The sequence below is a fragment of the Rhineura floridana genome, chromosome 2 (assembly GCF_030035675.1).
Source record: "Rhineura floridana isolate rRhiFlo1 chromosome 2, rRhiFlo1.hap2, whole genome shotgun sequence".
Lineage (NCBI taxonomy): Eukaryota > Metazoa > Chordata > Lepidosauria > Squamata > Rhineuridae > Rhineura > Rhineura floridana.
In genome coordinates, this window is record NC_084481.1 from 164,949,235 (window position 1) to 164,962,362 (window position 13,128).

Genomic DNA, 13,128 nt, shown 5'->3' on the forward strand with positions numbered 1-13,128 from the left:
GATGGTTTGCCTTGGGAGGGCAGCTCTGAGCACCATCAGTTTTCATTGCTGTGAAATGGGTATTTTTTGGTCCCCACAACATCTCATTTTGCAAATGTGCCCTGGGTTCAAAAAGGCTGGGGAATCCCTGGAGTCTAAGTTGGGATTTGTACACCTTAGTATCTTTAAAGGACCCATCTAAATCAGAATTATCATTGAAGGGAATTCCCTTCACATCTGCACTGAAACAACCCAGCAGATGAAACATTTTGTGATGTGTTGGTCCTCCTCATTGGGAAGTTAGGAAACATTCGTATAATAGACTTTTTTTTAAAAAAAAAAATCATTTTATCCAATACTGGAACCAATTAATCTAGACCCCTTGTAGCATTGAGTCTGAACATACTAGTCACTGTTTTGAGTTGAGCTGAATAATCTTTATGTGAGATATATGCTCTTTTACTTTTATTCAAATGTGTTTACATAGCAGAAATTACCCCCCTTGTTTTGCAAGATTGGCACATATAATTTATGACTGAAGTGTATTTTTCCCCAGACCTTCCCATTTGTATCTCTTGACAACTATGTAGCTGGCTGAAGCACATTTTGGACTTTGTGTGGCACTATACAAGCCTTAGCCTTGTACGGGGAGCCACACAATGGAGCTGTATAGAGTCTCACAGCTTGCCCAATTAGTAGACTGGGGTAAGACCATTTCTATCCCACATTGGATACAAACAATCACACTACTCAACCCTCTTCCAATTGGAGACTGTATTATGGACTACGGGGTTACATAAGGCAGCTGCTCTTTACCAATCTTAAATTTTGAAATTCCTAGAGAGAATGACACATGCTGTCCAGTTCAGAATGGGAATCACGAGTCGGAGACGAGGGTGCAAGGAACTCTTGCTTTATTAACGTAATGGATACATCAAAGGCTGAGCGCTATGCTAACTCACTACAAGTCCCTAACTACCCTCTAGACATGCTCTGCAACGTGTGATGAAAGTTGACTCAGTGCCCCGTTCACAGTGTGGCAGTCTTAAATAGGAGAGGTCTTGGAGCATAACCTCTCACTCCTTCGCACGCACGCCCTCTGCCCTGTCCCCTTCTCCCTACATCGTGAGCGCGGTGAAGGGGGGCAAGTCTCCACGGGCTCATCTGACAGAACAGGTTCCTTATCTGCAGGCGGGGAAGCAGAGGGCTGGGAAGCGTCGAGCGTCTCTAGGATACTGCTTGGCACAGGAGGAGTTACTGCTCTTTTGGAATCCTCCCCTAATGGCTCCATAGGGGTGCTTGATGGCTGAGCGCTGTCCCATTGAGGGGCAGGGGCAGCCGTGGGAACTGGCGGGGCAGCTAGCTCACTCTCTTCCTCAAGGTCTGGGCTAGACTCAACAACAGCTGGATCGTCCATGCCTGCTGACGGCTGAGGCGCCTGCAACTCATGCCTTCCCTCTCCTTGATCCGCAGAAGAGAGGCTGGGCTCAACACCCCTGGGCTCAACACATGCCAGGTATATTGCAAATAGCTTTGTTCCTGTTGCATCTGTTATTCGGGGGCAGGGGGGAAGAATTATCGTAAATCCTTACCATGGATTAAGGGAGTTCTTGGGTGATTTTTGAACATAGTTGAAATAGTGTTTTTTGAATATAGTTACAATCATTTGCCTTTGATAATTTGCAACGACTTTCTCTGGAGATTCTGCTGTGATGGCTAAAAAATTTAAAACTACAAGGCCTTAAGAAATTTATTTCCTAAACATTAACAGATCTTAAATATCTTTTCAATTAAGAAAATGCATTTTATCAGAGATGAATTAGATTTTTAGTAAGAGAAAAATAGGGTAAATGAGGTTTATAAAGAGATAGGAAATCCTGCTGAATTTGGAATTAGCAGATGAAGACTGGGAGGTTATCTGGTTTGGAATTCCAAAAGGTTCTCTGTATGTATGAGTTATTTTGGTATCCTATTCCATGGGCTATTTTAATACAAGTGCTTGTAAAAATGGGAAATGCTCTTTTAAGACATCACATGGACATCATCTGAAAGCAAAGAATGTGCTGTTTAATTCAGAAACAATTGCTTTTACCCATATGTAAATTGAATTATTAATTATTAATTTACTAAACCTCATGAATAAATGGATCAGCATTTCTTAAATTGGATTGCAGCCCTGCTAAGTACAAGCATGACCAATGCTTGAAGGATAGTGGGCTCTCCGACAATGGAGGCATTCAAGAGGCAGCTGGACAGCCATCTGTTGGGAATGCTTTGATTTGGATTCCTGCATTGAGCAGGGGGTTGGACTTGATGGCCTTATAGGCCCCTTCCAACTCTACTGTTCTATGATTCTATGATGTGTAAACAATGGAAATGCTATCTGTTATTAAAAAGTAATGCAAAACCTTCAGGTTAAGTCAGATTGGATCTCGGTCAAGTGTGGAATCTGTTTTTTAAATTTTAATTAAAATATTTATAGGCCACCTTTTAGGAAGTTAGACAACCATCACAAAGCAGATTCCATAAGCAATTAAAGTACAGCAGATTCCATAAGCTATTAAATTACAACAGTTTATGGAAACATATAGCACAGTGGAGAGGACAGCCTGGCTGGGAGTCCAGAGTCTGAGTTCAAATCCTCGCTCATGTCTCCTGGGCATCAAGAGCCAGCTAAAGATCACCCCCACAGCGAGTGGCTCAGGGGTTACGTGCCTTGCCATCTGTGCAACCGCGGGCAAGCTGCATAATCCCAAGGAGCCCTATCGCCCCCCAGCTGGCAGTTGCGGACAAGGAAGGGGCTGGCTTGTGCAGCTGTGGCAAGCTGAGCAGGCCTTAGCCAGCTGGGGAGGGCTAGCCTCAGAGGGAGGCTAAACCCCCTCTGAATACCACTTACCATGAAAACCCTATTCATAGGGTAGCCAAAAGTTGGGATCGACTTGAAGGCAGTCCCATTTCCATTCCATGGAAACAAGTAATAAGCAAAATATTACAAAAATCATAACACAATAAAATACACCAATCATAAAATTAATCATAGCTGTAAAACTATACTTATTACACCCGCCCAATGCCAGCTAAAACCATAAAACCTTTGCATGCCAATTAAAACCAATATATTTTGCCAGTATATATATTTTTAAAAGCCACCTGAAATAAATTGGCCTTTAGTGCTCACTTGAAAGCCTCTACCCTACCGGGGAGAGCATTCCAAAACCATGAGGGGGCTACTACTGAAAAGCACCCCTTTCTTGTGCCTGCCAACTAATTGAGTTCACTGAAAGATGTATGAAGTGGACCTCTGGGGCCTATTTTAAAGCAAGGAGAAACTCATATGGATGAAGGCGGGTGGGCAGGCCTTCAGATAACCTGTTCCCAAACTATAGAGTTTTATAGGCCAACACTTTAAACTGGGCTTGAAAACACACTGGAAACCAGTGCAGCTTGATACGGTAGCTGTGACACACATTCTGACCACCTCCCCCCCCCTCCAAACATCAATTTTTAAGGCTGCATTTTGTACCAGGTGAAGTTTCCAGACTCTTTAAAGGCAGTTACCTTGCCCTACCCCCCCGAGCATGTTACAGTAGTCTAGCCTGGATGTCACTCATGCATGAGTAACCAAGCTCTGGCCTCTCAAGATAGGGGTACAGCTGCTACACAACCCTAAGCTGGTAGTAGGCACTCCTAGCCACTGATGCTTCCACAGATAATGCCAAGTCCGGGTGAAGCACTAAGCTGTGATCTTGGACCCTTGGGGAGACTACAACCCCATCCACAACTGGTTACAAGCATCCAGCAACCTCACAGCACCTCTGTCTCATGGGGCAGCTTCAAGTTGTTTGCCCTCAACCACCCCAAAACCAAGTCCAGACATTGGTTCAAAAGTTCCACAGCCTCTGTGGGATGAACAAGTGGAACCAAGAGGTACAGCCGTGTGCCATCAACATACTGATGGATGCCAACGTCAGAAACTCCGGGTGACTTCTCCCTAGTACTTTCATGTAGAGAAATCGTAGGTAAACTATCTCAATAATCAATGGAAGAATTAATTTAATGGAAGAATTGCAATTACCTTTTTTGGAAGGCTTGGGAAAGTAAGAGTGTAAAAATATGTTATTTCCATTATTCACTGTGAAGCTCATTGTAATAAACCTGATTCTGTTTCCCTAGGTGACAAGAGAGCTGACAAAGCTGCCTACAGGCAGCTGCCCCCCAGACTCTTGGTGTGACACCTTGCTCATGTGACCCATTAAATGTGTCCCACGAGCAAAAAGGGGGGGATGGCTGAACAGAATTTGAACAGACATTCACCAGGAGGCAGTACATACAGTATCCTCCTGCATCAATTTTCAACAGGAAAAGGAGAAGACCACCCAGAGTGCTCACAAGTGGTCTTATGGCCTTTTCAATACTTGAAAATTGATCACTAGTGCTCAGAAACATATCACATTTTTCTCTCTCTTTAACACTGTTTGATAGACATTTTGTTATTAGAGATTGAGGAAATTTAGGGCTTTTAATTAGGATGACCTTAAATGTGTATATATTTGTCTCAACTTGCTGATAGTCTCTCCTCTCAGGGGCAGAACACTCCTAGTTCCTACGGCTGTTCCCTGACATACTATCCAGCCAGGTGACTGTGTTTTCGGAAAGAACCAAGCAGAGACCCTTGCCAAAGTCCTGATGACTACTTATACAGCTATCTGAATGGAGGAAAGAGTTGTATGGATCTACGCAAGTCATGCTCACAGACCAGTCAACCCGAGCAACAGAGAGGTGCCATCACCAGCCCGAGCCCAAGAAGGATGATGTCTGCCCAGAAAAGATAGAAGAGATTGCAGACTGGCTGAGAAAAGAATTCTATTCCACAGAAGAAAGCATTGATCCAGGCCTGATTGCCAAAGTAAGGGCCACAGGAGAAATCCCAGATCTCTTTGGGGATGACCTAGAAGATTTCACAGAGGACTACTCCGGTCCTGACGAGTTGAAATCAAGTCTGATTTATCCTGTTCTGGAAAGTTGCAAGATGTGCTTGATAGTGGGTATCAGAGTATAGACACCAGCAACCTCCAGAACTCTGATTTTCCTGATCTACCTCCTTGCCCATATCCCTTATAATTTGAGACCAAGCAAAGACTGATAAGCCACACCTGGGCAGAAGAACAAACAAAGGGGGGTGGGGACAAATCTAACTTCTCACTTCCTACTCAAGACTACTGGTGGACCACCTAAAGTGGAACAGTTTGGTTCTCAGGGTGCTCTGGAAGAGAACAAATTCCCTCGCATATCATCCCTTTCATTTTGTTTTGTCAAGACAGAAGCCATCCATGCCCAGAAGTAAGCCATCGGTACCGGAGGAGAAGGATGAGAGCTGCCAATCTTCCATTCTATTTGGCAGCTGCATAGCCTTCACCTGCTCGTCACCCAAGGCAGCAGGCTACAGCTGCCAAGTGGCTTGAGCTCATTTTTTAACTGCAATCTTTTAAATTGCAATCATTTTTTAAACTGCAATCTGGAAGGCGCTGAAAGACACCCTGTATCAAGTCCTTAAATCAGTAATAAGAAGACATCTTCAACTCCACCTTCACCAAAAGAAACAGGCCAAAATAAAGCCCTATGAAGACTTGCGGCAAGCCTAGCGCTCGCGAGCGGTCCTCGGGAACTAAGACTGAGGACGAGGTCTCAGGAGCACAACAGCAGATGAGCCGTCTGAAGAATTTTGAAGCAGTGAACAGACACTAGGCTCAGCTGTAGGCAAGGAAGGTCCTCCAGAGCTGTTAAGAGGCTTGTGTGAAGCTATTCTAGCTTCAAACGGGGGAAATAAAGGAGAATAAAACACAGATATTAAGAAGATATGTTTTAGAATCACAAGGAACTAAGCAATAGGCTACAGGCCTTTTTGACATCACAAAATCTAGTCTCACAAAGGGGCAAATGACGTTCAGCCTGAACCCCTCAACCCTGGATCCCTGACTCCATTTTATTTACAAGTCCCATAGATATAGAGATATATGTTAAGAAATATACGTAGAGAACCCTAAAAACTCTAAATCTTAGCATTTAATTCAGACCTGTGAGCAAGGTTTGAAGAGGCAGGCAATGTTCAATTCTCCTTGCTGGGAACCCTGTTTGTGCCAAGAACAGGCCAGTGCGTGACTGACGTTAATTAAATGAGTCTGTTGTTTAGAAACAAAGAGCATGTAGTCCATGATTGATTTTGTCAACCCTTTGATTCTGGGAAAACTGATTTTTAGTGATTCTTGTGTAAAGCAAGAACGCTGACTAGGGGGAAAATCCTATAACAAGATTCAAAGTTTAATGAGAGAAATGTTGAGATTTAATAATTATTTTTTACAAATAACTCGGTGTATTTTCTCACTTTTAATAAATAGAATGCAACTTGGAAAGTGGGTATTCATAGTGAAAACGTATTTTGAAATAGCCTGCCTCCTCTATTTCTCTGAGGCTGAAAGATACTAGTTAGCCAGTCACCCAGTCCTTTCTCTAGTCTGTGTGGTTTTAAAATGTAGCTCAGCGTTTTAAACGTAATCCTCTTTCATAAGTAGTGTATTTTATAAGTTGGGAGTGGGATTTCATATAGAAAATACAAGGAATGAGAAGCCCCTATAGCAATGTAATAGAGCTGTGGTGTTCATGAACTTTCAGTCACCCTAAGCTAAGCCAAACCCAACCTGGCATCGTTAATATTTCCAAATGTACCTGGGTCAGCCTGGACGAGCAAGAACAATGAGAGGGCTGGTATGCCTGAAAGCTCGCTCACAATAGCAGAATGTAAGTGTATGGTAGTAACTGGTTTCGACTGGCCTGAAGGACCATTACTCAAGGTGAACAGCAGAACAATGGCGATATTAATAAGACAGACAGAAAATTGGAATAAGAAGTATATTACCTAATGCTTTCTGATTGGTTTGGAACGATTGCAGAGAGGAGGAACTGGGATGCTATGTGGGAAGGAACTTGTGGGATTGGTGATCTACTGTCACATGCTGTAACTGTACAGCTTAAAAGAGCTTGCATACAGTGCCTCAGTGCAGACTCTCTTGGATGTTTCTGGGAGGCTGAGCCTGCATATGCTTGTAAAAAATAAAGACCTACCTTTTTGCTTCAAGTCTGTGTCTTCAAATTACTTCAAGAACCCCCAGCAAAAAGATCCCATAGGAGAAGAAAAAATTCTCCATAATTTATTGAGCTTGTAAAATATTTCTATTTGATATCTCTATATTGCTTTTAGGAATGAACAATGGGAGTCTAGTGTTGGGTTTGTATACTTGTATGATTTGTATATCTTAATTTTTGATTATAAAATATTAATCTTTTTAAATTGTAAAAAGTGTGATGAAGGCTTAATTCATTGCCTTCAAAATATTTCATAGTACTTTAAAAAAAAATGTCCTAGCTTTTTGGAAGCAGCATCTAAGCCTGCCCTTCTATTTACCAGCTGCCACACTGAAAACAAAGGATAACTTTGTCACTGGATAGTTGACTTGAAGCCATAGATTTTATAAGTTTTCCTATATTATGGCTTCATCTTACTTCAGCTGGAGCTCAGACTCCAGCTGTATGAACCATTCACTGGGTGTTGTAGAATATGGAAACGGGGGAAACCCTGGCTTGTGTTGGGTATGGTATGGTGTGAAGTATATTTATTTCATCTTCTACCACACAAAGTATATTAGATTGAAACTTCCATTTGGGAAGAGCACAACACCTTTTCCTGTTTGCTTTATAATGGCAAATCAAAGGCACTTCAGTAACCAATAGTGTCTTACATCGATTTCTTTGTGAGTGGGCAGCTAATTTCAGGTTCCCATTTAAATTTGTTCATTTGTGCTAGTTACTCTTACTCTCATGACAAGGCTAACTCGGCAGTGATACACTTGCCCCTTTTTGTAAAAAGGTGCAACTTGAAACAATTGGCAAATCTTGATGGATAGATTGATTTTGTTTGTGTAGAAGCCATTTCCATACTGACGACATTGCAAATATGATTGTTAGGGGTGGGGGGAGAGAGAAGGCTTTCCAGACAGCTTGGCTTCCTTTTATTGACTTTGTGGACACTAAATTTAATCTGGACTAGAGTTGCCAGGTTCCTGGCCTGAGACTGATCCTGTATCTTTAGGAGAAGAGAAAGTTAGCCAACTGCAGGTGTTCTTGCAACACTCTAATGAGAAAAACCACAAGGTGGAATTCTCCCTTCCCCCTGCACAACTTTGAAAGATGCAGAAGACCTCTTGGAGGCCGGGCCTGGCAACCAAGAGGTCTTCTGTATCTTTAAAAGTTGTGCAGGGGGAAGGGAGAATTCCACCTTGTGGTTTTTCCCATTACAATATTGCAAGAACACCTGCACTTGGCTGACTTTCTCTTCTCCTAAAGATACAGGATCAGACTCCGGCTAGGAACCTGGCAACCCTAATTTGGACATTAATAGTTGTTGTAGTAGCTTGCTACATTTCTTTCTTTGCTATCTTTTTTTTTTTTTTAAGGAAGATGGATGTCCTTTTGCCAAGGCTTTTGTTCCAGGGTTTCCCTTGGTGTATTATCCCCATGAAGGCTGACTTTAGTTGGCAAAAATACTCAGATATGTCCCTTTTTAAGAGTTTATGCAGACACACACTTGCGGTTTTGCTTTTGCTAGCTTTAGTGTGTTTCCACCTGTTTTCCGAATGTGGACACGTATGATGCCAGGCACACTCCGCCTCCTTTTACTTCAAAACCTCAGAAGCTTTCGCTCCTGTGCGGTCACCTTGAAGTCAGATTCACACAGACTTCAAAACTGATTGGCCATCAACCCTGTTTGGCACTCCAGGTGTGTCTAGTGAAAAATGCTTTGCTGTAGGTTCAAGTGGACACAGCGACTGGCCCAAGGCTTTGCTGTATGCGGTCATAATCAGCAGTGGGGATGTGTCCAGCTTTAGGCAAATACAGCCAGGCAAAATAGTCTCACTGCTTTTGAGACTAATGTGCACATAACCAAAGGTTCCAGTGCAGATAAAAACTAAACTGCAAAGAAAAACTTTTTAAAAAATAATGAAAACTGAGGCATGTCTCAGAGAGGCCTACAATCTAACCCTCTTCAAGGGACCTCCTGCACTAGGCCCTTTGTGATGGGCCAAGACTCCTCCATCTTGTGGTGTGTTCTTCAGCCTCTACCCGTAGTAAGCAACCTGTCCACTAGGGGCCTCAGGAGGAAAGAGCTGCTGTATGCTATACTGTGAGCTATGGGGGAGGGCCTTGGCTTTGTACAAATGATATACCGCTCACGCAACTTTGCAGGAAGGCAGACGTAAGCTGAGGTGGCATCCCTGTGCTGTTTGCTCTTTGGAGAGGAAAATGAGTCTCTACTGGTTTTTTTCTAACTTTCTAGAAGGGCTACAAAATCAATAGAAACGCCATGATTTGTAACCAAGGACAAAATGAAAATGCTTCAGTGGCCATGTGTTTGTAGCTGGAATATTGGAGTAAGGAAAAAGTGGTTTCTCCATATAGGATGGCAGATGCTGGTACCTAGAAAATACAAATAATAAGCCCTCCATTTCTTGTTTGAAAGCACTACAGTTCAGAAATGCCAAACAAAACTGAGTTTATATATAGCAGAATGATAGTTTAATTAGAATATTTGGGGCTTTGTGCAGTTGTGACATAATGTGAGTTAAGAATTTGATGATCAATATCTACTTAGAATGAAGAAATTTATTTTGCATTTTGTATATCTTTAATTAGTGGGATACGCTTCACGGCATGACTATTCAATCTGTTTTTCTCCCAGATTTTAACAGATGTGGCTTTGTGAGATGCCACAAGAGGACATCCTATTTAAAAATAGAATAATACTGGCCAATTTCTTCACTCAAGGGGTATTATGTTTATCTTTCTCTGCTGCTGGCAAAAGGAAGCAATCCTCTCCCTAGAAGAATCACTTCAGCCCTTAAAATCTATATGCAAGTAGCCAAAGCCTCCAATTATTAACTTTGAGAATTTGCTGGAAGAATTCTAATGGCTATTTTATGTACTTCAGTGCTGCTAAACTTAAAGCTAAAGCCTTTGTCTGCTATGATGTTGTTGAATTTCAGAACATGTTGCCAGTTTATTTTGGATAAAAGAGCACATGGAGTTTGTCACACAGAACCCAATAGCGTGAAATATTGTTTCATATGCTGAAGTTTTCTAGTTTGTCATCTAGATTTGCTTAGCTATGTGAGTAGTAATCTCCTTTTATGAGTAGTGTTATAGGCATCCAGATAACTAGTTTGTGTAAAAAGAGGAGCCCTGCATATACTGCAGTCTGGGGTCCTTTTGTATCTTGGACATCCCAACCTTTTACTTAGGTATGATTTCAGAACTAACAGAAAGCAACCAAGTGTTAAATTGTTCATGGAAGCATCATTCTCCTTCTCATTTCTATTATGATACTAAGAGTCACAGCACCAACTTCTCTATCTCCGGAAGATTATGCAGCACTATTTCTACTTTGTAGAAACTGAGCAGTTAATAATAGTGAGATTTACATGCTTGCCTCTTTCTAGAACAGCTAAATGACTTAACCAGAGAGCAATGTAGGTACAGGTGCTAACAATGCTTTAGCAGCTAACAGGCTTTGTGTTATCCCTCAGATACATTAAACCCACATTGGAGAAATGTATAACTGGCTTTAAGAGAATGAGGTAACAACAAAACCCAGACAAGTCAATAAAACAGGAGCTTACAAGTGAAGATTTTATACAAGGAATGTCAGGGGTGGTTTCTGGATGTGCAATAACATGGCAGAACAGCTACATGCATGGAGAACATACAGAGGGCATGGACTACACAGCAAGTTCCACTTGTATTTTCCATCACAGAGTCAAAAATAAAAAAACACTTTGAAGTACTGTACCGAAGCTGAAAAATCACAAGAGAACTCTTATTCCCCCCTTCAATCTCTTGGGAGGTAACTTCTTGTTACAAAATACATATTAATTCCTGTGGGGTTTAGACAGCAGGAATTTATTACTACATAATCCAGTTCCATTCTGGCATGCAAGTCAAACTCTCTACCTTCCCAGCATAGCAAGATTAGGTAGATACACAGAAGAAGTCAACACACTTGTTCAGGAGGGATAGTCCTTTATAAGCGCTTAATTTAATAATACAGTTCTAAAATAGGGTTTCAATCATTAAGGTTATATATACTTTTAATAAGTGGGAGAAACAACAGTGCTGGGATATTGTGCCCAGCTATCATGCCAAACTCCAGCTGTTATGAGTGAAGACAAATCTCTGCCATGGGAATGTGCCATCTTCATAGGAGTAAAAAAAGGAGAAAGGGATTCATTCTTCAATCTGAAGGTCTTTTGGTATCAAGCAGAGATCCACAGAAAAGTGTAATGCTATCGTTTTACTCAGTGGTTTGATCAACGCTTCAAAGTGGTTCAGTGCAGGAGTGTGGGCAATTTCCCAGTGTCATCCATTCTCAAGTTCAGGAGTACATCACTGTTTTCCAGTTTAGTTTACTTGAGTGCTTCAGGGGTGGTTCACATACACACCTCTAAGAGTCTAAATTTGGGACCACTTACAGAAGACAAGTGACTAAGACGCTAAGCAAACACTATATTGCAGGGGAATGGGATCTTGCCTGGTACTTAACTTTGCTATTAGCCTGAAGGTTTTTGACGGAGAAATAAAGAGCCATTCACAAGGAAAACCAAGCATGGAGGAATGTGGACCAGAAAAATAAGGCCTCATCAGCCCAAAGTGAAATAATTGTTAGTAGACTAGCTTTAAGCTTTGTGCTATGTTGTTTGATTTTTCCTCTGTCCTCTCACTGCATTTGTTGCAGGCTTTTCTAAGATGATCACCCTTTTTGCAGCAGTGCAAATTTTATCAAGACCTGCACAGAGCAACTTCCTTCTTTCTCTGGCTGTTTTCAGCCTTGGGAAAGCTCCTTAGCTGTGGATAATATGGCCCTATAAATAGAACAAAAGCAGGCTGGAATAATATTAATATGGGTGATGGAGTTGCAAAGGGTCAAACCAAAAAGCCTAGGCCTCACTGTCCAAAATAGTGAGCATGAACAATAGTTAATTTGTTTGGAATCACAGCTTTTGTAAGTCTTAGATGCTGTAAACAGCAAAATGCTTCACACAAAGGAATTCCAAGGCACTCAAGAAGCTGTGTGTTTGATCCTTTACATTTCAGGAAACAGTTCTATTCACCTTTGCTTGATTTTAATTGTAACTCATCCGCCAGCTGCATTTTTAGCATACTCAGTAATATAGATATATAGATACATACTTTTAACTGATATATAGTACACAGGATTTTGGATTCCTCATTCTACTGCCAGCTTCTCCATACATCCCAGTCCCCAAGCTCAGTTTGTCAAGTCCTGCAGAACTTGTTAAAACTAGCTATTCAGCAATCCTACAGAAATCTGCACATTTGGAAAAAAGGCCAGGCATGCACTCTGACTGTGAAAGGTTAAGAAGGGTGATTTTTGTTTTGTTTTATCTAACCCTGAGAAGCTAAGGTATTATGGAGGGACCCAGAAAGATAGATGGGGTTAAAGATCACCGGGCTTTTTATTGCAATTAAAGCAGACTCTGACAGGATGATCCCAGCCACGGGAAGGGACAGCTCTGCGCTCAAGAGAGCACTCATCACAGAAACCCTGGCCACAGGCACGACAGTGGTGCTTTGACAGCTTGATATTGAATTCCTTCCGGCAATTGTGGCAGTTTAAGATTTCATGGTCAGGTACCCAGTAGGCAGGTCTGGCAGCATCCTTCACAAGACCTACAAAGGGGTAGAAAAGCCCACAATGCTATTTGTGTTTCATGAGGAGCAGGGACTACAAAACCCATCGTTGCTTTTTCTGAGGAGCTTGTTAAATGCAGGATTAAGGCTAATCTACAGGATGATTCAAGCAATTCTCATGCTGTGCTTTGTGAAGGATTAATGAACAAGTTGTCAATAGGCCCAAGTTTCCTATTTTCTGTGCTTGTGCTTTTGGGTACATCCTGATGTATGGGAATCAGTCCCAAGAATAAAATAATACAACATATTGCAAGGCTTTGCATGCTAGCATTTTATACTTTGCCATGGACCAGGGCATGGGATGGCAGCACCTGTGCAGATTCCCAACACTTG

General features: G+C 41.8%; 1 protein-coding gene across 4 annotated transcripts in view; it reads right to left on the reverse strand.

The window, feature by feature from the left end:
* Positions 1 to 10,702: 10,702 nt before the first annotated feature.
* The window catches only part of ZFYVE1 (zinc finger FYVE-type containing 1), a 30,585-nt gene continuing 28,159 nt past the window's right edge, over positions 10,703 to 13,128 (reverse strand). For all 4 annotated transcript variants that reach the window (XM_061611224.1, XM_061611226.1, XM_061611223.1 and 1 more), the window contains exon 12: positions 10,703 to 12,774. In XM_061611224.1, coding sequence (XP_061467208.1) covers positions 12,542 to 12,774 — 233 coding nt within the window. In that variant the 3' untranslated portion in view covers positions 10,703 to 12,541. The remainder of the gene's footprint in view (positions 12,775 to 13,128) is intronic.